Source organism: Coenobita brevimanus, chromosome 79 (genome assembly GCF_032717465.1).
Source record: "Coenobita brevimanus isolate Jiangsu-jjx chromosome 79, ASM3271746v2, whole genome shotgun sequence".
NCBI lineage: Eukaryota > Metazoa > Arthropoda > Malacostraca > Decapoda > Coenobitidae > Coenobita > Coenobita brevimanus.
Window position 1 is genome coordinate 26,244,369 of NC_137032.1, and position 26,823 is coordinate 26,271,191.

The 26,823-nt window shown below is 41.5% G+C and overlaps 1 protein-coding gene across 1 annotated transcript in view; it reads right to left on the minus strand.

The window, feature by feature from the left end:
* The window catches only part of LOC145409063 (uncharacterized), a 328,905-nt gene that overhangs the window by 66,332 nt on the left and 235,750 nt on the right, over nt 1-26,823 (minus strand). The window contains exons 11-17 of the mRNA XM_080279615.1: nt 20,582-20,728; nt 16,146-16,229; nt 15,200-15,376; nt 10,937-11,096; nt 7,950-8,099; nt 6,211-6,382; nt 5,021-5,161 (exon numbers count right to left, since the gene is read on the minus strand). Of these exons, the coding sequence (XP_080135741.1) occupies nt 5,021-5,161; nt 6,211-6,382; nt 7,950-8,099; nt 10,937-11,096; nt 15,200-15,376; nt 16,146-16,229; nt 20,582-20,728 (1,031 nt within the window). The remainder of the gene's footprint in view (nt 1-5,020; nt 5,162-6,210; nt 6,383-7,949; nt 8,100-10,936; nt 11,097-15,199; nt 15,377-16,145; nt 16,230-20,581; nt 20,729-26,823) is intronic.

The following is a 26,823-nucleotide window of genomic DNA, read 5'->3' on the forward strand; positions in this document are numbered from 1 at the left end:
TAATGTTATCCAGAATGATAAAACTTCTGAGTAAACATTCCCCGAAACACAGTGTGGATTTCAGAAGGAACGAAAAGCCTATAGTATGATCTTTGTTGCCATACAGATACAAGAGAAATGCCACAAGCAGTTCGTGATTTATGTATTGCTCTCATCGATCTTGCAAAAGCATTTGACTGTCAACAAAAATTTTTTATGGGATGCTCTTTCAAAAATCTGGAGTTCGAAAATAACTTCTTACCATCCTGAAGAGCCTGCATGACAACATAAATGCTCGTGTGTCCATAGGGGGAAGCAAATCCGAAACCTTTAATGTGGACGTGAGAGTAAAACAAGGATGTGTCATGGCTTCTCTCTTTTCCAGCATCTAACTCACTGCAGTCACCCTTTTATTTTACCAAGAAATTAACCCGATGATGAAATAAAAATAATTTTCAATCCTGATGGTAACATATTTAATCTTAGACCTCATCAAGCACAGAGACTAAAATGGCTCACTTCCTAGAGCTACAATATGCTGATGACTGTGCTTCCTTGCACATACACCAGAAGCTCTACAACAGTTTTATCATCGTCTCCAGCATATACCATGCAACGGGACTCCGAATAAATGTCAGTAAAACAGAAATAATATCTCTGAGAAACAACCCAGTAGAGTCTCTTGCACTTCATATGAATGGTGAAAATGTAAAACAGGTGGAGAATTTTACCTACCTTGGAAGTGTGCTCAAAGATAAACAGAATATTGATGCAGGAGTCCTTGCACCAATCAGGCATGCAATAGCTTCATTTGGAAGTCTCAGATCCAGAGTCTTTGAAAACACCAGCTCGAGAATCAAAACGCATATCATTATATACGGCTGTTTGCCTCCATCATCTTACAAGATCCTGAATCCTGGCCTACCTAACAGCATCACGGCAAATAGCTTGGGTCTTTTCACATCCGATGCTTACAGCACATCCTAGGATTCGGGTCGGAGGATAAAGTTTCTCACACACAAATTCTCCAGCAGGCAAAGTCAACCAGCATAGAAACCATTCTGACTAAAAAGAAACTGAGATGGGTCGGACGAGAGACCGCATGCCTGAGCACCGCCTTCCCCACCAAGTTCTTTATGGCCAACTCCCTGCAGCAAGCTGTGACCCAGGGTGACAGAAGAGATTATATAAGGACAATTCTTTGGTATATACAGTATCATACCAAAAGACCTTGAAACCAATCCCTCGGACAGAAAACGAGGCAAACCCTCTGCGGAGAAGGAACCATTCATCTCAAAGAAGTTTGGAACCTGGCTTGGGAAGAACATAGACAATGGAGGCACAACCGAAGCAGGTTCTTCCAGCAAATCTGGATCTGGCATGCATCCTGTATGGCAAAGTTTACAGATTCAACATTGGTCTCCACAGTCACACATGTTGGCATCAAAGACAATGAGAACACTCCATCCTTGTCAGTATAACAGGCATTGCCCTCTAGTGCAGAAGGACAGCTTAATATTAAGTGTGTGTGTGTGTGTGTGTGTGTGTGTGTGTGTGTGTGTGTGTGTGTGTGTGTGTGTGTGTGTGTGTACTAGCATAATTAAGTTTCTACTGGCATGTCAGTACTGTAGATTGCCATAACAGATGAACTGTAACGTAATCCTTTCTTCCCATTCTCCAGAGATTTTAATTTATAGAATAGTAATAGTAATAGAAATAGTAGTAGTAGTAGTATTGGTAGTTGTAGTAATAGTAGTAGTAGTGGTAGTAGTAGTCATAATAATAATAATAATAATCATAATAACCATAATCATAATATAATAATAATAATAATAATAATAATAATAATAATAAAAATAATAATAATAATAATAATGATAATAATAAAATAATCTGTCTATCTATCTATCTATACTCCGACGCCCTAATCACGCAAAGGGTGGCCGCAGACAAAACGCCTCCAAGTCGCTCTGTCACCCACCATTGGACTACCCTCCCCCCAACTAACCCCCCCTCCCTCATATACCTCTCAACTCCATCCCTCCACCTCATCCTTGGTCTACCCCTCCCTCTCCCTCCCTCCACCTCACCTACATACACCCTCTTAGTCAGTCTTTCATTCTCAATTCTCTCCACATGTCCAAACCACCTCAGTGTATTTCTCCTAATCTTTTCAACCACATCCACATCCACCCCACAACGTTCCTTCGTTTCTTCATTCGTCAACCTGTCCCTCCATGTCACTCCACATGCTCCTCTCAAGTAACTCATTTCCACTGCTCTCACTCTTGACTTGTTCCCCTCTTGCAAGGTCCACGCCTCGCTTCCATACGTCAGGGTAGAGATCATAATACTATCATGCAGTGACTTCTTAACTTCCATACTCACCTCCCTAATTCTCATTACTGCTTTCAGTGAGCCAACAACCTTCCTTCCCTGCTGTACCCTTTCACGCACTTCATCCCCCAAAGTTCCATCCTTACTCATCACACTACCCAAGTACTTGAATGCACTCACATTCTCCATAGCCTCACCATCCAACCTCACTGTACATTCTGTGACTTCATTCCTCTCAAACACCATAACTTTACTTTTGTTTACATTAACTTTCAGCTTCCTCCTCCTACACACTGTCCCAAATTCATTCACCGAACCTTGCAACTCCCATTCATCTTCACTCAACAATACTGCATCATCAACAAACAGCAACACCGGAATCCTCCGAATCTCACCCTCATTCATTAGAGCCACCCCCACATCCACTGCCCTACCATACACCTCCTTCACAACCCCATCCATGTATATATTAAACAGCCATGGAGACATCACACAACCCTGTTTCAGTCCCACATTGAGATCAAAGAACTCACTCAGCTCACCATCCACTCGCACCGTAGCCCTAGCTCCTTTGTACATACTCTTCATAGCATTCAACAATTTCCCCTCCACCCCATATATTCTTAATACCTTCCACATACCTTACCTATCTATTCTGTCATAAGCTTTCTCCAAGTCCATGAAGGCAGCATACACTTTCCTTCCCTTCTCTAGATACTTCTCCACTAAACATCTTAGAACAAATATCTGATCTACACACCCTTTTCCCTTCCTAAATCCCCCTTGTTCTTCTCCACCTAGCTCCTTTGTCATATGCCTAACCCTGTCAATGAGTATTCTACCATATATTTTACCAGTCACACTAAGAAGGCAAATACCCCTATGGTTACCACATACTTCTCTCTCCCCTTTTTCTTTGTATAAAGGAACAATTATACCTGATTTCCAGTCCTCTGGAACCCTTCCCTCTTCCCAAGCCAATCTACACAACTTCCATATCCACTCCACAACAATCTCACCCCCATACCTCAGGATTTCACCACACACTCCATCAATTCCTGATCTTCATTGCTTCCACTACTTCCGCCCTACTGATCTCTTCCTCCCTCCTCTCATATCTACTTCTCCCAGTCATTCCCCAACAACTTATACTCGCATTGCTCTCACTCTCTACATTCAACAAATCCTTAAAGTGCTCCTTCCATCTCTTCAATTTCTCTCTCATCTCCACCAACAATCTATTATTCCTATCATTCACTTCCCTACTATATCCCCTTTCACACTGCCTTACTTTCTTTACCTCTTTCCAAAACAATTTCTCACTCTCCATTTCACACTCAGATTCCTCCCAAACTCTTCATCCACTTTCTTCTTACTCTCCTTCACCAGTCTCTTCACCTCCCTTCTCTTGCTCACATATACCTCTCTCTTCTCTCTCTCATCTTCTCCCCTACCTCTGCTCGCTAACCATTCACTATATGCCTTCTTCTTTTGTTCCACAGCTCGTTTCACCTCATCATTCCATCATGCTGTCCCTTGCACATCCTTGCATCTCCTCCTCACTCCACAAACCACCTCACAAGCTGCGTCTATCTCCTCCGTGAATATCTTACATAGGTCTTCCACCCCTTCCATCTGCTCTAGCTCATACATTCCCAATCTTTCCTCCACTATACTCTTATACTCTGCCATTTTCTCACTATCTTGCAAATTCTCCACTCTTCTCACAGGAGCTGTTTCCTCCTGTCTTCCCCTTCGTCTCCTTAACCATTTTCTTTGCAGCTTTATCTTGGCCATCACTAAATGATGGTCCGAGACTCCATTACCCCACCCTCTCCACACTCTTGCATCCAACACTTTTCTTCTTATTCGCTCATCCACACACACGTAGTCTATCATTGCCTTTCGTTCAACAAGTTCACCATCCATCCTCCTCATTACTCTCCATGTATACCGGTGGATCATCTTATGCCGAAAGTAGGTGTTGGCTATTGTCAACCCCTTACCAGCACAGATGTCCACTAAAGTACTACCATTTCCATCTACTTCAGCTGGCACACCCCACTAACCAACCACTCCATCCACTCGTACTTTCCCAACTTTGCCATTCATGTCTCCAATCAAAAGCACTCTCTCGCTCCTCTCAGATTTGTCCATACATGCTTCTACTCTCGCCTAAAACTCATCTTTCATTCTTGCCACTCGGTCATCTGTCGGAGCATACACATATACAATCGCCCACGCTTGTATACCTACTTTCATAATGATAGTAATAATTATAATGACTAATAATAATAATAATAATAATAATAATAATAATAATAATAATGATAATAATAATAATAACAATAATAATAATAATAATAATAATAATAATAATAATAATAATGACAATGATAATGATAATAATTACAATAATAATTTCAACGTGTACCTTCAAAATATGAAAGACATTACGTTACTCGACAATCAGTAACACAGTTTAGCCTACACATAGAAAATAACGGAAGAAATATGAAATAATACAACAGAATTTCCCTAGTTTTAAAGTGAAAAAAGACACGCGAACGAAAGAAAGTTTACTTCACCTCTGCTAGAACTACGATCCAGAATTATTACAAGAAATAACACAGGAATCAAACCAAGAAACAAAGAAACACCGAAAAAATATAAACAACTATTCAACACACACAGACAAACAAACCTGGGCAGCATTCGGTTGAGAAGTTGCTCCGTTTTCTTCTTCTCCAGGTCGAGCTGCTCCGTTCGGTCCCTGATGAGCTCCTCCAGGTTACTCGAATACTTTTCAAGCATCTGGAACATTGTGTCCACGATGTTCAGCCGCCTGTAGGATCACCATTTTGAGTTAATCTTGCTCAAAGCGCAACAGTGAAAATGCTCATACTAGCCAACCCCTTCACATCCATGACATTTTTTTCCCCTATTAGATTCATGCTATCTCTGGACATGGGGGGGAGGGTAGAGACTTTTTTATTGGGGCTGTCAGATATAGCGTATATTAACCTCTCCAATACTACTGTCCCGAGAGCAGCTGAATGAAATTATCTGTACACAGGAAAAATAGTTTTTCTAACGGATAGGGTTATGGATAGTCACATTGCAGTGCACGTGCATTTCCCCTAGTTCAGTGGCAGGTGGATATGATATATCGGCTCTATAACATTTCCAGAACACTTCTTCCTGACTAGCAATCAATTCTAATGTAAATATCTTGTGACAGCTCAGTATTCAAGATGGAGAGAGGAAAATTTTAGCTCAAGAGCGGGCATAGTATATGTTGCATTACGGTGAGATAATACACTGAAGCAGTTCTTCAGCAGTGAGTATTCTTATTTCCTTGTTGTTCACTTATTTAATGTCAGTGAACATTTAATTGTCTCAACACCCCATCATCCCACATACTGGTAAGACAGTAATGATGAATGTGACCAAATAATGTTTTGGTACATCTAGAAAAAGATTAAAAAAAAAAAAAAAGTATCTGCATATCTCGCATAATCTCGCAAAATGCTGGACATTCTTGTAAATTAAAGCATACTACCCAGTCAAACTGGTGGATTCCAACTATCAGCGTCTCAAATGATTAGAATTATTTTATTCTCTGGTCTTGCTTTACTTGATTAGTACTTTTCTTTGTGAAATAAACTTTTTAACCTTTTCACTGCGAAGACGTTATTTCTTATTTTACACATGCTACCACCAGACGATTTTAGTCAACTTAGGAGAGACTTTTCGAAATTGATGGATTTGATATACTCGTAAGCCTCATTAATCCTACCATATCACCTCCCACAACTGAGTTAAATCATCTGGTAAAAGCACGAATATAATTACAAGATAGCAAATGCTTATGAATTGTTCCAGAGAACTTACTTGCCCTGATTGAGTTTTTTGAAGAGGTCGTTAATCTGGTTGAAGTCTGGCCTCATCTCTGGCAGCTCCGCCCAGCACTGCTTCATGATGTTGATGGCATCAGGGGGCGCCGCGCCTTTAGACACCGACGGGCGGATCATGGGCGGGGGCTTCTTCAGGCGTGCAATGATCTCTGTCAAGGGATTATAGGGTCTCTATGTTGTTGTCTTTGTTGATGAGGCTCTTGGTTCCATCTGAACGTGAAGCTGGTGGATGTCAGACCCATCTCCTGCAGACTACCATCCTCTTTTCGGGGAACAGGGAAAGACTTGAGGGACTACTGTATAACTGGGCAGGGGAGGCTACCATGTGATGACGACCCTCTCGAACAAAACAAGGGATTCCATAAAATGGGAAGGCACAGAAATAGCCAAGGGAAAAAGTTCGCCTTCCGTTTCACTGCGTGCACCTCATACTTAGTGCATGTCCTTCACTTTTCTCCCTTACCAGACACGTCAAAAGAATTATCTATAGCTGGAGAAATATTCTAAGCTTCTCACCGCTTGGGAGAATTAGTCGACAGAGGAAAGAGAGAAGCACAAGACAAGAAATTTTAGGCTAACTCTTTTCCTTGACTGCAGAGTATCAGAAAATGTCAAAGTCAGTAACGCGGAAAAATCCACAGAACATGAAAAAACAGACAACAAAAATGAGAAAAAAGCCGGGGATTACAACAGCAGTGCAAGTAACAGATACTATTGCTGTATGACTAGAAATGGGATGGAAAAGTCTGACATCATAACGAAATGTTTAGAAGTGACGATATATTCTCTGTAGTAATCAAAACGTTACAAAAAATGTTGACTCAAATTAGTTAGCACTCATTACTCCTCTTCTTTAACCCGCAGCAACGCATATTACCGTATTCAACCCTTTTATGGTCGAGGTAACGCTACCGTTCTGCTCCAGCCACTGACAGACAGTTTTATTCAGCTGAAAGTTGTGCCTACGAGCCTGATAGAGATCACCCTCTCGTGGTAAGGACAAATCTAGTATTGGGTTTCAGCAACTGTCAGGCGATTTTAATCAGCTGAGGGTGAGGCAAGGAAGCCTCAGTGTGTTAATACCATAGGATTTTATTTAGCCGAGAATGAGAACCTGGTTGTTGACATCATAAGATCTTATTCAGGTGAAAGTGAGTCATAGGAGCTTCATAGTGTTAAGAGCAAAAGATTAGTGTCCTTTATAAGTACAGTGTACCATGCATTATATGATACCACAATCCTTATTGAATTGGCAGCCTAGGTGTATGACCTGACTTACGACCTGGCTGACCTTTGAAATGACCTGGAAAAACCTGGAGTATGACTTGATTGCCTTTCGGATATAACCTAACTGTCCTCCGTATATGACCTCACTGACCTTAGTTGATGGCCTTATTGTTCTTGGTGTATGGCCTGGATAAGCTAAAGATATGACCTGACTGATCTTAATTATGGTCTAATTTACATTATTATATGACCTGAGTGACCTTATTATACGACCTGTCTGACCTTTGTAATTTTACTTATGTTAAATCCTGACTGACCTTCGTGTGTGGCCTGGCCGACTTATGAACTGAACGGTTTTAGTACCGTATATTAGCGAGATAATGCAGTATGTGAACTCTGAGCTGCAGTAATGAAGTACGTCACCTCTGAGCAGGAAAATGCAATATATGAGACGACCAACCTTTGTGTACGTGCTAAGAGCTCACTGACCTTGGTGTGTGAGTTGTACCATGCAGTATGGGGCCCCACGCACCACAACCTCCTGCATGATGATGGCAAAGGAGAAGACGTCCCCCGCCTGTGTCCCCTTCACCATCAGTGACTCGTCCCGCAATAATTCAGGCGCCTTCCACAGCAAATCTGGGATGAGATTCATCTCTCTCTCTCTCTCTCTCTCTCTCTTTCTCTCTCTCTCCCTCTCTCTCTCTCTCTTTCTTTCTCTCTCTCTCTCCACACACACACGATCGGTTTCCTGTCGTAAATTACACCTGCATTTCTAGCTGGTGCAAAATTTGTTGGAGCCATAAAATTCTACGACCATGGGGACACTCAATGATGAATTCGAAAAGTATGTCGATGAATGTGTAGTTTCCCCCAAATAATGGATAATTTTGCCTAATTTCTTTCCCTGCAATTGTGATTCCTCTAAATAGGGTTACTTATTTCGACGAGCTGCGTATGAGAGAAGCTGGTAAACGTACGCTTTTCTTGAAGCAGTAGAAGGACCTTACCAATTCAGTTCATATTCCTCCAGTTTGTTTTCTGTATTTTTCTGTTTTCAGGGTGGTAAATTACCTTTTCCTGCTGAAAACTTTCCTACTGTTCCTATCATCACATTCCATAAGCCGTAACACGATTGTCCGTCTTAACGTACTCAAAGGTGGTTTTCCTTCAGCAACTTCTCGAATTGGATGCTAGGTTAGGTTAGGTTAGGTTAGATAAGGTTAGATTAAATCATTAAGTACAGTTACGCTTGGTTAGGTTACGTCTAGTTGAACACTTAAAATAGGACAGTCCCTTCCTCCATTACCCTGACGAGTCAAATGAGTTGACACATCAGAACATAGCTAAAAACTACGGTTAAACAGATTTCCCATAAAACGACTTTTTACCACGCCAAAAATAATCAGAAAAATATAACAGATTACCAGGAAGATGAAGCGCTTTAGTAAGGTGCTTCTAATGTTTCAAATAAAGTGTATGTTTACCTAGAAACGTTGCACATCTCATCTCCCTTTCGTCTCACAGAAAAACTATAACCTACAACAACTTTCTTCTCGTTGTAAGATCTGTTTTTACAGGAAGGACTAAGAAAAGAAAAACATTGTGTGTGTGTGTGTGTGTGTGTGTGTGTGTGTGTGTGTGTGTGTGTGTGTGTGTGTGTGTGTGTGTGTGTGTGTGTGTGTGTGTGTGTGTGTGTGTGTGTGTGTGTGTGTGTGTGTGTGTGTGTGTGTGTGTAATTCACCGGGTCGGTCAGGATCACGTGTTGGTTGTGATCATCAGCTTTTTACCCTCCCGGAAGATAGCTGAGAGCTCATATAGTCCGATCTAGGGGCAAATTCTTGACCTTCACTCATGCACATACCCATCCTCTTGCTCTAGGAGGGCTTCGTCAGGGAAACTCTTCGCATCCCGAGAAAGGAGCGAACCCCCGTCTTAGCAGATGCCAGGCGAGAGCGTAACCACTGAGCCGGCGAGAGAGAGAGAGAGAGACAGAGAGAGACAGAGTGTGTGTGTGTGTGTGTGTGTGTGTGTGTGTGTGTGTGTGTGTGTGTGTGTGTGTGTGTGTGTGTGTGTGTGTGTGTGTGTGTGTGTGTGTGTGTGTGTGTGTGTGTGTGTGTGTGTGTGTGTGTGTGTGTGTGTTTTAAGGTGACCTTAATTTGTTATTCTGTATCTCTGTATTATTATATGTTTAGGTAACTATTATGAACCTAGCAGGACTTTGTGGACACCCCGTATTTCATCATGCTGACTCTAAACAGTTTTATCCACATTTAGCAGAGACCTCCATTTGTAAAATGATTAATGAAGGCCGTGTCTCCTTAAATAAATAATATCATATGGCGAAGCAAAAACAAATTACATTATTACATTATCTTAGTAAATAGTGTAAAACAGTGAGAGCCATTAATTTTATTTTTATTATGACATATATTGAAAGAAACAAAACAAAGCAAAGACGATGGAAAAAGTATTAAAAATTATTGATCTCCCAAGTCAATAAGAATACAGCCACAAACGCTTAATGAACTCAGTCACTCTTTCTCGGATAATAAAAGGCAGCAACCACAGTAGTAGGAACCTTTGTACTTACAGATGGACATGCGTAGGAAGGATTATAAAGAATGGCTGCACTGTCGACAAAAACTTCCTTCTGTCTCAACTTAGTCTCTCTAGACGGGAGTTTAATGATTAGTCTCATGATTCAGCAGTAACTGCAACTGGTGGCTAAATTTGGCCACAAATGAATGTCATCAATATCAGCTGCATCTGATTCACCAGACTGAAATTAACGTTCAAGGAGAAAGATGTGGGAGAGGCGACAAGATATGATATAATCGTGAGGCATAATTCCTTCTTACTCTATACCTCTGTCTGTGGGAAAGGACAGTCGTGGCCAAAGTTTCAAACTGAACGAAAACCTTTTGGCGGTGGCTAGGAGTTTATATTGACTACAAGAATACTGCCTATCATGGCGATCTGCTTCTCGTGAGGACCTGTTGGGAGTAGTCAGATTTTCTTTTTCTGCGAGATTGCCGGCAGTTTGTCATCGCGATTTGTTTCTCGTGCAGTCTAGAAAACTTCAAACTACCACCAGGGCACTGGACAAGAGGTCTCCGTTCGGTGTAAAAATCTGGATATTACTTCCTTCCAGTCAGGGGTAAGATTAGGTGACCAAAGACTGATTCACGTATGTACAGTTGCCTTCAAATGTTCCGTTCCTGTTTCTTCGCTAAGTACGTCTTAATATCGTATTAATTTTAGTTAAGAATGAATAGTTCTTACAAAATGTTTGTTAAACTATTCTACAGGTATGGTAATTAAATGGAACTTTATCAAAACTATTATAATTATGTCTTACTGCGGGTTAGGAGGAGGGAAGAAAGTTTTGCAAAGGACCGTACATATCAGTTGTGATTCTAAAAAAATATACGGAAATTAAAATATAAAGAAAGAAGATAGTAAAAAAATCACACCTCGCAAAGGTCGGTTGGGCTGACTGAGGTTCTGGTACTCGTGGATTCCGGGCAGTCCATAGTCGGTGATCTTCAGAACCCAGCGTGCGTCGATCACACAGTTGCGCGAAGAGAGGCGGCCGTGGAGGCGCAGTAAGGATCCATGCAAATACCTCATACCCTGCATCAGAAGAAGGAAAAGAAGAAGACTTATTCCGTATGCCTAAGGGCAAAACAGGAGGAGGTGGGGGGGTAGCATATCGAGCTCATGAATAAATGACCTTGACTGAAATTCTCAAGGTAGAGTTTGTTTTCTCTTTGTGTTTATTCACCCACCAGAAATGTGTAGTCGGTAAACTTTAATGCTAAGCTTTCTACACATGCATTACGAATATGAGGTGAGGAGGAAAAGGGCACATGCAATATCACAGTGCGACGGAGTTAGAGGAAGGAAAGTCGGATTTCGAGAGTAGAAGGTTGGTCGTCGAGGTAGGTTTTAGAGGCTTAGTGTCGGGTAACACAGATCAAGGTAGAAAACGAGGGGTTAGATTATGCTTATCGGGCACAGGAGGACGTAAAGGCAGACAATCTAGAGTTTCCTGTGTCCCAGTCTTCCCCTAGAATACTACCCTCTGTCGCCGTTGTTACATCCAAGATCCCAATTATACTAATGAAAGAACAGAGACAAGGGAGTAACAGATCTTCTGCATGCGTCCGGCTGTCCCTAGAGCCTGCACCAGACAGCAAAAATTAGGCAATACTTACCATTACATTAAAATCAACATGCACAGTCAGTATCAAAAGTCCTGTCGCCTCTCCTGCTTCTCTGCCCATGGACTTCAAAAATCAGTGTGGTGAATCTGCAGCAACCGACACTGAGTGCTTCATTTGGTCACAGTTAAGTGTCATTTGCGTTGGCTGATGCACATTCAACGACACACTGATTTTCGAAGTTTCTTAAGAGAAAGGCAGGAGACGTGGGTGGATACTAATGGCGACAACACAGTCTGTGGCATTCTGTGCATTGTAACAACAGTACTGAACAGAAACTGTTGTATTATGAATAATAAAATTAAGCGCCAAGTAAACCGTGTCAGAGAAGTGGAATTGCTAAGGTTAAGCTGAACGGAAAAAATATTTTTGACTCGGGAATTTCACAGAATAAACTTAGCATGTGCCAACGACCATTCTGCTGTGAGGTCTGAATAACAGTGTATATTCTACATTATTTTGATCTGATTATACATAAATTTCATACAATCAGCACCCCACAATACAGTTTGTCCACCTGAACATGATACGGATTTTCGTCCCATCACAGGATATTTTCACCTAGCTCAAAATCCAGGATACATCCTTTCCACAGCAGTTCTTTTTTATTACCATCGTATTTTATTATTCATTCCTTGTTACAGCTCATCATTTAAGATGGAGAGAGAGCAGCAATATGGCAGGATCAAATGGACACAGTATGCTGATGCTCAGAGTAAAGGTCAGTACAAATGGAACTATAAGTAACATTTACCTCTCATTAATGTTGCACTGTGTTCCAGCATATGAAGCTGAAGCTTGCGAGTGTTCTGAAATTTTAGACTGATATTTCTGTGAATGAAAGTTTCATCATGAAACTGGTGTTCAGGAAAGCAAGCAGAAAGGGAGACAGAGAGAGAGAGAACGGCACGTCACTGCAATGTCCTTAAGAAACGAGCCTTGAAGCCGTGGATTCCAACCCATATTTTTTAATGCTGACTAGGAGAGATAAAAGAAGATGTGTGGATGAAAAGTTGCAGAGACTGAAATCTTAATAAACAAAAATGATGGACAGAGTCAAAGAATAGCATATGAATCGATTAGAGAACTGAGTGGTAATGCAGGTAAACGCAAGGAAATACCAGTTAGAGACAGGGAAGGAAATTTATTGACCAAAGATGGAGATATTAAAAATAGATGGAAAGAGCATTTTGAGACAGTTCTTAATAGACCAATACCACCAGAAGAGGATATACCGTCTGCTCAGGAAGATTTAAATATAGAAACAGGAGAGTTGAGGCTTGCAGAAGTGGAGAAAGCAGTAAAACAGTTAAAGAATAATAAGGCACCAGGGGAGGATGGTTTATTTCCGGAAATGTTTAAAGTGGAGGGGGATAGATTAATAATGATCTTGACCAAGCTATTCAATAAGATATGGGTGACGGGGTTACTACCATCAGTTTGGAAGAATGGTGTAATTGTTAAAGTTCCGAAGAAGGGAGACCTGAGTGAATGTGGTAATTGGAGGGGAATCTCTTTGTCACCGATAGCTTTGAAAGTTTTCAGTAGAGTGTTGTTAAATAGGTTGGAGCCGGTGGTTGAGGGTATTCTGAGGGATGAACAGGCTGGTTTTAGAAAGGGACGTGGTTGCAATGATCAGATCTTTATAGTTAGGCATTTGATGCAGCAAGTTAATGAAATGAGAGTACCGTTAAGTCTTTGTTTTGTTGATTATGAAAAGGCTTTTGATAGTGTTTCGAGAGAGACTATGGGGAAGATCATGAGACATTATGGAATACCAGAGGAGTTTGTGAGGGTCATTATGAACATGCATGAGGACACATTTTGTAAAGTGATGGTTGATGGTTGTCTTAGTGATTCGTTTGAAGTCAAGTCCGGAGTAATTCAAGGTGGTGTTCTATCGCCTTTACTATTTATATTGGTCATTGATTACATTATGAAACGCGTTGGAACAGAAACCGGTGCAGGTATACTTTGGGGAGAGAACAGGAAACTTTTGGATTTAGATTATGCGGATGATATAGTTTTGATTTGTGATGGGCCAGAAGAGATGCAGAGAGTGTTGGACTGTTTGGTGAGTGAAGGTCGCAAGGTGGGTTTGGTTATTAATTGTGGAAAAACTGAAATAATCAATATGAATATGGAAAATGCGCAGGAATGTGTAATTGAAGGTATGGTTGTAAAGCAAGTTGATAGGTTTAAATATTTAGGTACTTATTTAGCCAAGGATGGTTCTTTGAACTTTGAATTCCAGGAAAGGTTAAAGAAGGCTAATCAGGCAATGGGAATGCTTAAAAATATTTGGAATAATAACAATTTCTCTGTGCATACAAAAATCAAAATTTATAAGGTAATGGTTAGGAGTATCTTAATTTATGGACACGAGTCTTGGTACAGCACAGTGACTATGGAAAATAAATTCTTGGTGTTTGAAAATAAAGCACTTAGAAGAATATTAGGAGTTAAGTGGTGGGAAAGGATACCAAATAGTAGAATTAGAGAAATAACGGGAGTGCAGCTGATCGATGAATATGTTAGATTCTCACGATGGAAGTGGCTAGGACATGTGTATAGGAGACAGGGAATAGTACGAGGTACACCAGGTGGGTGGCACTTGGTAGGAGAGGTAGAGGAAGGCCAAAAGAGACGTGGGTGAGGACAATGAGACGGGAAGCTGGAGATGAGTGTTGGGGAGATCTTGAGGAGTTAGCACAAGATAGGATGTGGTGGTGTGAGTTCATCGAGGCCCTATGCATCCCCGAGGGTGCCACAGGAAATGATTGATTGATTGATTGACTATTGTATCAAGATATCATTAAATTTTAACTCAGTTTCTAGTCAGTGTAAAGGAACTACTGACCGCATATATACGCAGTTCATGAGACACTAATTAGCCTATTATTTCAACTCTTCTGCCTCTCACTTCACTCCACAGACTAGTGTTCCTATTCTGAGTAAGGTTTGCTGGGTTCTTCTGCTTGTCAGGGAGGAAAATGGCGAACATGCCCTAAGTCCGACGAAGACGCAGTGTGGTAGTAGGTGAACTCTTGACCCTGTTAGGGCAACTGCGGTTAAAATAACATTACATCGTCTGCAAACTGTGCCAAAATCCAGTGATATCATGCTAAGTTCATCTGATTTCAAAAGTCATGAAAAACTTGAATCATGATTAATTAGCTAGGCACCCCAAACGTGTATGGTAATTATTGACTCTAACTACTCCACCACAAAAAAAATAAAGTTTGCTGACGAATTTTAATATAACCTATCCAAACTTTAAAACATCTAATTCCTACCTGAATGTCGGGATGTGTCCTTTCTCCTTGCACAGTGTGTGTGTGTGTGTGTGTGTGTGTGTGTGTGTGTGTGTGTGTGTGTGTGTGTGTGTGTGTGTGTGTGTGTGTGTGTGTGTCATGTGCTATAAACTATTTCAACAGCCGGCAAAGAGGCGTCGGCGAGCTTTTGATCGTACCAACGTTCTCAAGAGATCTTGCAGAAATGAATACTACATACCCTGACCAGATCGGTGAGGAGGGAAAGCCTGAAAGACCAGTCAAGCTTGATGTCCTCCTGCCTGATGACGTCCTCGAGGGAGCGGCGGCTACAGTATTCGAACACCAGGCCGGGTCGTAGAGAGTCACACAGCATCCCTAGGAACCCGTTGATGTTTTCGTGGCGCAGGTCACGCATCTGCACCAGGGTCAGTCAAAGAGTCTTACTTACAGGGGGAAAAAAAATCCAGGAGAAAGAACTTTGTGCTTCGACGGTCCCCTGACGCTGACAATATTAAGCTGTCCAATCCAATGTATTTTTCCTGCCTTCTGCATACAGTCGTACAGGATAATTTATAACTCTGGAGAGACGTCTCGGACCAAGGTGGTTAATGATGGATTTACTGAATCACTCCAGTTTGAAAAAGTCCTCCTAATCTGAGTACACTTGGGTGAAGTAGCACGAAATTATTAAAAAAAAAAAAAAAAAAGAAGAAAGAAAAGGAAAAAGGAAAAAGACGTCCTTCAGCTGAAGAAGCTAATTCAATAGTGATAATACCACTTAGGTTATTTTTGAGGATAACAACTTACAAGCAACACACAATTTCCATTGATGCTGCAGCATTGTGAGGAAATACAACTGTCCTGATGTTCACTATATTCTTTTCACTCATCACTGAAGCTAATGCACATTTTTCACTAGAAAATATATCAGGACACTGATTAGAAGAGCGTATTTGAGTGAGGTGGAGGGGGGGGGGGCACGGAGAATAAGCTGGAGGAATGGGGTGGAGGTATGAGGGAGAGGTGTGTGGGTTGGAGAGAAGGTAGCCTGAATGCAGAGGACAGGGTGGCAAGTAAATGGTTTGTTTGTGGCTTGCAGTATTAAGACTCTTCGAATATACAGATAGATAAAAATAAAATGATTATGCCATGGCAGGTACGAGAGGAGTCAGTGGTTTACCCACCTGCTTGAGGAGAGTCATGGTCCTGTTCTTGACCTCGAAGTTGCCACCGTGGACGTAGAAGTACCTCAAGTGCACGAAGTCACCCTGTGGGAAACATGATTCCAAGTTTCACATATTCATTCTGCCACCTGCTGTTTCGAGACTGATATATACACTTTGAAAAATATTAATACGTATGATTATTTCATTCTTTTTTGTTCACTACGATTCAGAATGATTACTACAACAACAACAACAACCAATTCTTTTACTTGGCGAAATCGGGCCACTTCTTTAACATGTCTGGTAGATCATTGAAGGGGCTTACAGGATTTTAAAAAATAGCACTTTTCACTTTTTCTCGAAGGAACATATACTATTTCATTTTTACTTTGCCCTTGAATTATAAATATATTGTATGTCGATGTTAGTTAGCATGGCCACAAAAGAATAAGTGTAATAAAATGTACTTGAAATACGGTAGACCTGTTGCAATACCCATCCTACAATCATATCAGCCACTCTGTTGCATGTGAGGCTGGACCGCGTCACCAAAAAAACTAAAAGGAACTATAAACAGCAGTACTAAGAAGGTAAATTTAACCTTTCTAGACGTTAGCACTTGTTAGTCCAAGTGAAATGCTGTTATCCAGTACTAATTGTATTCTATCATTTCTGCGTTCATAAAAACTATAAGGTTAACATATTTATGGTGATATAACTTTCTATTTATCTATCTATATACCTAGGCTGCTTCCCCCAAGGAAAGGGAGGTTGCCGAGACAGGACGACACACTCCCCATTTACTCATCCATTCAAACACATTCATTCGCATCTTAGCCCCAAACGGCAGAACGGACAAATCCTCACCGCACCACACCGCACAAGGGTCAACTGCGCAATGCAATCAGTGACATCCGCAGCAGGGCCCGACAGCAGAGCTGGTTTACCCCTGCCACATCATAACAGACCTATCCCCTTACCCACACCTGACCTGACTAGCTGATCAGACCAAATGCGGGAGAATATCCCCTCAGGGCTGCGTCATCATTTATTCATTCACAATTTCTCTCCCATTTATTTCTGTCAGGCACAGCCACTCTTCCTTGCTCAACAGACATCCCTCTCGCATCCAGTGCTCTCTTCACACTGTCCATCCATCCTATTCGTGGTCTTCCTCTCAGCCTTACACCTCTCACATCAGATCTAGTTATCTTTTTCACCAATCGCTCATTATCCATTCTCTCCATATGCCCAAACCATCACAACACCCTCTGCTCAACTCTACCAGCCATCTCCCGAACAACTCCAGTTCTCCTTCGCACTTCATCATTTCGCACTCGATCCATACGCGTCACCCCTCACATACTCCTCAGACACCTCATCTCCATTACATTCAAACTTTTCCTCTCTGCTACACCCTTATTCCATGTTTCAGCCCCATATAACGCAGTTGGTACCACAACACCCTCATACAGCCTTCTCTTTACATCTTTTCTAAGCGAACAACATCTTAGCACTTTTTTCATTCCTCCCAGCACCTTTCCTACTTCATTTATTCTAAACTTCACTTCTGCATCTATTCTTCCATCCACAGCAACATGTGACCCTAGATATTTAAAACACTCTACCTCCTCAAGCAACTCGCCATTCAAAACTATATTCATCCCCCTACCATCTACCAACCTCGTACACTTCATCACTTTACTCTTATTCTCATTTACTTTCAATTTCCTCCTTTCACACACCCTTCCAAACTCCTCTACCAACTGTCTCAATCTCTCCTCTGAATCAGCCACCAGAGCAGTATCATCTGCAAACAGCAGCTGCTTCAGATTCCACTCTCCACCATCAACATTCACCAGACTCAGACCTCCACCTAAAACTCTTGCATTCACCTCCCTTACAACACCATCCATGTAAATATTAAATAACCAAGGCGACATCACACATCCCTGTCGCAGCCCCACTCTCACGGGAAACCAATCACTCACAGCATTTCCCACTATTACACACGCTCTACTATTTGCATAAAAACTTTTCACCCCTTTTAGTAGCCTACCATCAAGTCCATACAATCTTAAAACAGTTCACAAAGCCTCCCTATCAATTCTATCATACGCTTTCTCTAAATCCATTAATGCCCAAAACACATCCTTGCCTTTCGCTAAATACTTTTCACACACTTGTCTCACAGCAAACACCTGATCAACACATCCCCTCCCTCTCCTAAAGCCACACTGCTCATCACCAATCACTCCCTCTGTACCCTCTCTATCTCTCATAATTAACACTCTACCATACACCTTATCTACAACACTCCACAGACTTATACCCCTAAAGCTAGTACATTCATGCTTATCACCCTTGCCTTTATACAACGGGACCACACAAGCACTTGCCCAGTCAATTGGCACCATACCTTTCATAAAGCACACATTCAACAGTCTTACTAACCAGTCAACAATAGTCACTCCACCACCCTTCAGGCATTCCACAGCAAACCCATCCATAACTGCAGCTTTCCCTGTTTTCATCTCCTTTACTGCCTTCTCCACTTCCTCCTTCGTGATCAAAGAATCATTCAACTCTCCCAACACATTTATTCCTTGCACCCTTTTATCCACCACAATCTCAGCCACCCTTTCCTCCTCTACATTTAACAATCTTTCAAAATACTCTGCCCATCTCTTCATTACTGCATCCATCTCAATTAACATCTTTCCATCCTCTGCTTTTACTCGTTCTTCCTTCCCAGACTCTCCCTTTTGCACCCTTTTCACCTGCTTCCAAAACATTTTCTTATTCTGTTGAAAATTCTCTGTCAGCCGCCTACCCCACCTCTCATCTGCTGCCACTTTAGCATCAGGCACAGCCCTTCTCGCCCTATTCCTCTTTTCCTTATACCTTTCATATGACATTTCATCCTTCCTCTGCAGCCACACTTCATTATGCATGTCTCTTCTCAGCCACAGCCATACTTACTTCCTCGCACCACCATTCACTTCCTTTTCTTACACCACCACCAACACGTCTCACACCACACACCTCTTCTGCATGCCCCACCACAGGGCTCTTAAACAATTGCCATTCCTCCTCCATACTGCCAGTTTCCCGATCTTTCACAGCGTTCCACTCATCTTTCAATTCTCCTGATACTCTATCTTTTTCTCTCTTTTATCCAACTCACTCACTTTCAAAACCTCCCTGCCACACCTAACCCTCCTAGCTCTCACCCATCTCTTACCTACGCTTAACTTTCCCTCCACCAGGTAGTGGTCAGACATACCTGCACCCTCCCCTCTCAGAACTCTCACATCCAACAATCTTCTTATTACATTCCTAGACACAACCACATAGTCCATCAAAGCTCTATCAACAACCCTTCCACCCTCCTGTCTCACCCATGTATACTTATAAATATCTTTCTTCTCAAACAGCGTATTTCCAATCACCATCTCTCGCTCAGCACACATCGCTATCATTCGTTCCCCATTTTCATTTTTTCCAGTCACACCATGCATACCAACTATACCTTCAAATGCTACATTTCCCACTCTAGCATTCAGATCTCCCATCATTACTACATTCACATTCGCTCCAAAACTCTGCAGACACTCATCAACATCATTCCAGAAAGACTCCCTCTCTTCTTCATCCCTTTCACTACCAGGCCCATATGCACTCACAAACACCTACAACTCACGTTCAAAATTAGCTTTCACCCACATCAGTCTCGATGACACCTCCTTCCATTCAGTCACACACTGCTGTACTTCTGGACTCACTAACAAGGCCACACCTTCTCTTGCCCTTCCTCTATCAACACCTGACAATCTTCCATTCACACTTCCAAACATAGACTCACCCTTCCCTTACATCTTAGTTTCACTCAAAGCTAACACATCCAACTTTCTTCTCACAAACATTCTCCCAATCTCCTCCCTTTTAGCCTCAATCGTACTACATCCACGCACATTCATAGACCCAATCTTCAGGGTACGGGGATAACTCCATCCCCCATCCCTTTCTCTGGCCTGTCTCATTTTAGGAACTAAAAAACAGAGGAGGGGGTCCCTAGTCCCCTCACTCCGCCCCTTTTAGTCGCCTTTTACGACACGCAGGGAATACGGTGGCAGTATTCTTCCTAACACAACCTGGCCACAGAGTAGTAGTACCACCCCATAGTGCGGCCAGATTGTGTCCCCCCCGCCACAGGGTTATTGGTAGACGATTTTATTCAATTTAGGAAAGGACTCTCTTGTTGATATGGTTAATGAAGGCTGTATCTAGCCTCCAGTGCAGAAGGTCTCTCCTGTGTTAAAGAAATGTGTCTGATGATAACAAAAATATAGTAAACTTTGAAATGAAGTCACTCGAGCTCATATAATACCTGACCGTCTGATGACAGCAAACTGTAGTAAATAGTACGTGATCTTAGCGATTAAAAAACTCACATTATACTTGGCCTTTGCGTCGTCAGCGTCTCTGCCTGCTGCGTGCGATGCTGTGGAGAGGAGAGAGTCGTGCGGAGTGGGACGGTGGGGTGAGCTGAGGGACCCTCGGAGCAGATCAGGCCGGTCACCAGGGCCACCGGAGCCAGGCTGTTGGGGGGAAGGGGGAAAGGACACCACAAAACAGGTTAGTTGCATGAAATCCTGAACAGTCGAGCATCAGCTACCGGGAATGTGATCACTAGTGTTTATAAACTAATAAATCAGTGAACATTATTTCTATAATCATGCTGTTTCTGCTACAATTTAATATGAAACATTATATCATTTTTGTATATATGGCTATTGATTAAACTAAAACAGCATCAAAATAATTACAGTTCTATCCAAAACTTGACAATACTGCTCACTGCTCATGAGATATTTTATTGAATATTTTTTGACACTATAATGACCTTCACGATATTTAATGTTTTATAACCAGTACCGTGTATGGTACTGTGACATATGCATTAAGCAGGCTAACCTTCTCGACTTCATTTAGTCTAAGTTAGAGATATTACGACAACTACATCTGAGCACTTTCCTAAACAGATAATCTGAGCTATGTACACTAAACTGTATGGCATACATCCTGCACTGATTTAGACTATTATTATTTATGTCATATAACCTAAACTGCCACTACTGAGCCAAATTATCAGTCAGGCTAAGGATATAACCACTGACATCCTTGTTCCCTCATATCAACCTATATATAAACCATCTTATAATCGAAGAATATTCAGACATTTGATGAGAATAATCATTAACCCTTTGAATCCGATGACGTATATTCTGATGTATTCTTGCCACCTCCAGACGATTTTATTCTGGTTAGGAGGAACTTCAAACTGGAGGGGTTAGATATTGCTTAATTCTAACCCATTACTACAATAAGTGCTTATACAGTTGAATAAAGCCGTCTGGTGAGAACAAGAAATAAAGAGTATGTCATGGGAACGAAAAGATCAGCCAGCAAGTACATCTGAGCACCGAGAGAACAAAGATGGCGTGGGCATTCTTAGCCTGAGTGTCGTGATGCAGCAGCAAGCTTAACGCGGCAGACCTAATGTGGCGGACTAAGGCGCAGGCAGCCACATGTGCAGCCACATCAGGCATCAGTCAAGAGACACTTTGTTCAGGCTTGGGACCACAGAGATGAAACGAGAATTTTTCACTGGCAGATAACTGTACAAATTAATTTTCCAACAAAGCAAAGTAAGTTTTTAATATTAAACAAATTTACGGTTTCTCGAAGGACAAATTATATTTCACCGATGTATTGTTCTGAATGTGGTTATGATTGCAGCCATAATTCTGATACTCTTACGTACACATATGATCATTTGATCAAATTCCTCTGCCTCTGTGACCCCATGTCTGTAACATGTTCAGAATCAGCAAGACAAGAAGACAAAGTGGTGAAAACTGTAGGGTTAGACGAAGACAATTGTGCATTTAGTTCTATAATGATTTTGCCATTGCTTGAAATTAACAGCTGATGGATTTATTCTAATATCTGCAGATGATTCCAAAAACAGATGAGACACTGTCAGAGCATCGTATTCCTGACAAAGAACATGTGAAAAACCCAGTCTTCAAAGTTTTTATGTTACAAGTACTTGTAGCTCAACCCCTGTCAGTTTGGCCAAGCAGACCCATCGACCACAGGTAAGCAACTGCTTCTGTTGGGCCGCTTGTAGGTACAGTACAGTACATACACCATAAGGGTATCAGGCACCCCTTTGTAGGGTGCCTGAAACCAGGACCAAGGTCCTTCCCCATGGCAAGGTGCAGGGAAATATGAAGAGGTTTGATTGCCGGGTGAAGTTGCTTCGCCCCACCCAGAATGCACATCGCAGTCACGAGTAGGCTTGTCCTCGTCAGCGCCATATACAAGGACTAGTTAACTTTACTTAATATGCCTTGTAATGGAAGCTTTATTTCACGGTACACTTCATTTAAGTGATGTTTTACCAGCATATTTTTGTTTTGTTTCATTTCAGCGTATGAGAAGAGCTAAAGCTGAAGCAGAGCACAGTATCACTAATATATATGATACTGTATCTATAATGCAGTATTTCTCTGGTTTGTATACATAATATAATCCACAGATCAGGAACAAAGTTACTGAAGGCAAAGTAAACTTACCAGTACTTGATATACTGATAAGTGGACGTGGTTTATATAATTAGAAAGACAGAGTGATGACGGAGTGAGATTTGGAAAGAGTGAAAATTTCAGAATATGTAAGAGTGAGAGTGACGCAGGTCAAACGCTTACTTACATCACTAGAGGCGGCAGCACTGCAAGAATCAAGTAACTACACGGAGTTAAGTAAGCCTGGCAGCACTACTAGAGATGCATCACACACCACAACACTGGCATTAGCAGCCTCAGCACCACACAAGCCTTGCAGCACAGCGCAATAATGTTGCATTTTTGAAAGTGTAGCAGTTCATCCCTGTCTCCTTATATAGATACAGCTTCCTATTGTCTGACGTGTACTCATTAAAATAACCAAGGTATAACTAATTCATTGTTAACATACCGCCTTCTGAAGTAAAGGGTGTTATGTGAAACAAAGTACTTATAAATAATTAGTGAACTTATCATCATACGGAAAAGTAAATTATTATACAGATTCAAAAGCAGGAAAGACCGTATATTCGTTGATTCGAAATCCATAGCGTCTCTTCTCCAGTGATTCATTTTCCACATTATATACATGTCATTATCACCGTGTATGTTAATGATGTAAACTTCACTGGTGTTAAACTGATAGTAACATACGAGAGTATTAAGGTGTGATATGCAAATGAACATCTAAGGAAGTACTACTATTATGGAATCACTTATGACGCGATTACTGCTTAACTGTAAAGGGTGGTCCGTAAACGAGTATAACACTCCTCCTTACTCTGGTGGGTGAATTCTCGTGTGTTGCGGAGACGGTTCAGTCAGCACTACTACTGCCTACACGAACTGTTTATTCATTTCGTGCTCCTACTGCCACACACACACACACACACACACACACACACACACACACACACACTCACACACCAGCAGACTGAGTCGTCTCCGCAACACGTAAGACACCGCCAGGTTTATTTCTAAGGGAGCGCTATTTACGGACCACCCCATGTATCTCCTCGCCCTTTCACACACTCCCACAGGCATAGTTACTGTATCCTTTAGAGCTCATAGCATCACTGTGCAGCATGTCAGGAAATCTTTACCATTTTAGCTTTATTCCCTCATTCCCAACAAACACACAACACTCTTGTATAACCCCTTCACTATGAGAGGTCTCCTTCAACCTCAGTTGTTGTTGTTGTTGTTGTTGTAGTTGTTGTTGTTGTTGTTGTTGTAGTTGTTGTTGTTGTTGTTGTTGTTGTAGTTGTTGTTGTTGTTGTTGTTGTAGTTGTTGTTGTTGTTGCTGCTGTTGTTATTGTTGTTGCTGTTATTATTGTTGTTTCGGCCCCTGGCTCATGTGTGCGTGAACCCATTGGGCTGTGGACTAAAGCTGCCCTTCTCCTGCAGTCCAGTATCTCTAAACTCGGTAAAAGCATCGTGCGGTAGACAGCTTTAAAAATGACGTCATTGTAATGAAGGGCTTAGTATATATTACACCTAGCCCCTTCTTAAACTGAGGACCCTCACGTAAACAGACTAATATGGTCTGAAAACCATAGAAACAAAATGAGAAATGGCATTTTACAGAAGGAACTAAACACCAACAACATTTCTTTCTCTGCTAATTACGCTCAGTACCCTTAAAATGTATATTTGCGATATCCCTTAACATAACATAAACATAAGCATAGACTCCGGTTCAAAAAGTCCAAAACACCGTCAATCATGTGGAGGCACCGTGCATCCCAGTACAGGGTGACGGACTTCTATCTCTCCGACATGTGGATCTTAAATAGGAAATAAAGGCTTACGATTATCATAGGAATGATGGACAAGTGTTGGAAATTTTCCGATATTAAAAAGTGCAGTCTTGAAGTTCTTGGTCAAATGTGTGCTTTAGTGTCAGCAGATTCATTCCACAGGCATCGATGGTTACTCACGTCACCACAAATTCACTTTATCTTACCCTACCCTAACCTTTCTTTGATCCATCCGCTCGTATAGTTTTATAATGCTGGTAGAATCTCCTGAGAACAGTGATTAGGAGTCGTCTGGTGGCATCTCGGTTTTGGATCTCTGGGTTATTTTAAGTACGTTGGCAAAAATCCTCCGTGGTCAAACACCCAAAGTAGCCTAATGTGTATAGTCCAGTGGCGGCTGCGTCTGGGAATCTGTTTACATTAACGACACTGGTTACAACATCGTTATTATGCACTCTATATAGTTTCAACAATGCTTCCTACTGTATATGCTACTAACAATAATGTTTTCAACTGTATATACTTTCAGCATCAATGTTTTCTACTATCTATGTTTTCAGCAATAATGCTTTCTAATGTATATATGCACTCGTACTTTCAACAAAAATGCTTTCTTCTGTATATTCTTTCAACAATAATGCTTTCAATATACCTTCTAAGCACACGTTATGCACTGTCTATGTGTTCAGCGACAATATTCCCTCTATATCTGGAACTGCACCACTTGGCAAAGTTCGTAGTAAAACAGACAAAGCCCGGTGTTATCTCTAATAATGAAGTACATTATCTGTGCTGAATATTATATATTTAATTCATTTTTCTCATGCAGCTTTGGCAAATTTGTTCCCATGTTCCTAACATAATATTACACTTTCATTCGTATTTAATAAATTTTGGTCACATACAGTTTTTAGAACACGCGTTCCCTAACAAGCTGGTTTGAAAGCTGGTCACATATGACTTTCAAGTGATGCTTACTGACTTTTATGATACGCTTACATTAGTAGTGTCAGTAATGCAAGGTTCTATTATCCATTTACTGTACTTTATAATCCTATGAACAGTATCAGTATAACTATAATACGGCAAAAGGAACTATAGGCGTGCATTGTAGAACTTTCCTCGTGACCTGAGTTTGGGTTTCAACTAAAAAAGTTAAGAATTACTGTAGCAGGGAGTGTTTCGTAGCAAGTATTATTTTTATAACTCACTGCACCAATGCCAAGTTACATTGTTCTTATCAGTATTATTATTATACAGTAGGAGGGGTCGCTCACCATCCACTCACTCGATGGGTGTCTGCCTTTTCCTCTCTTCTATCCTTCCTCTCATGTCTTTCTTTCCTTCATTCTTTCCTCTTTCTTCTGCCTATGAGTGACTCCACACTGAATGACATGCCAAATGGATTCCTGTACACCAAGAAACCAATTACCCTGGATGGTAACCATATGTGTGGTAGGTGGGGGCGCACACCATCCACTCCCTTGATGTAGTGCTGCTCTCGGGTTTCTGCCCTTTCCTCTCCTCCATCCTTCTTTCCATCCATCCTCTTCTGTCTTTCCTTCATTCTTTCCTCTTTCTTCTGCCTGCGGGTGACTGTACACTCCCTCTTGTGTCTTTCTTTCCTTCATTCTTTCCTCTTCCTTCTGCCTGTGGGTGACTCTACACTGAGTGACAAGCCAAATTATTTCCTGTACACCAGGAAACCACTTACTACGCTGGGTGGTAACCATATAACCAAATTTTGACTCCTGGTGGTTTAGTGGGTAATAAAGGTGCTTCAATCGGATTGAGCCGGTGAAGGTTTATATCCAAGGAATGGTTGGGGTTTATTGCTCACGTAATGCCACTCAGGGATGAGTGAGGCTGGTTACTCTCATCTTAAATGTCAGGACCAACTTTCCTAGCCCCGGGCTCCTACGCTCCTCATGGGGCAACGTAGGATTACATGATGGATGGATGGATGGTAACAATATAACTAAATTATGGCGCCTGGTGGTTCAGTGGGTAATTATGGCGTTTCAGTCGGATTAAGCCTGTGTAGATTTATATCCAAGGGGTGGTAAGGGTTTATTGCTCACGTAATGCCACTCTGGGATGAGTGAGGCTGGACACCCACATCCAAAATGTCAGGACCAACTTGCCTTGCCCCGGGTTCCTGCGCTCCTCATGGGGAGACACAGGATTGGATGATGGATGGATGGATGTATTATTATTATTATTATTATTATTATTATTATTATTATTACCTTACAAAGAAGTAAATTGCTCGTATTCGCCCAATTCCAAAGCTACGGCCATCAG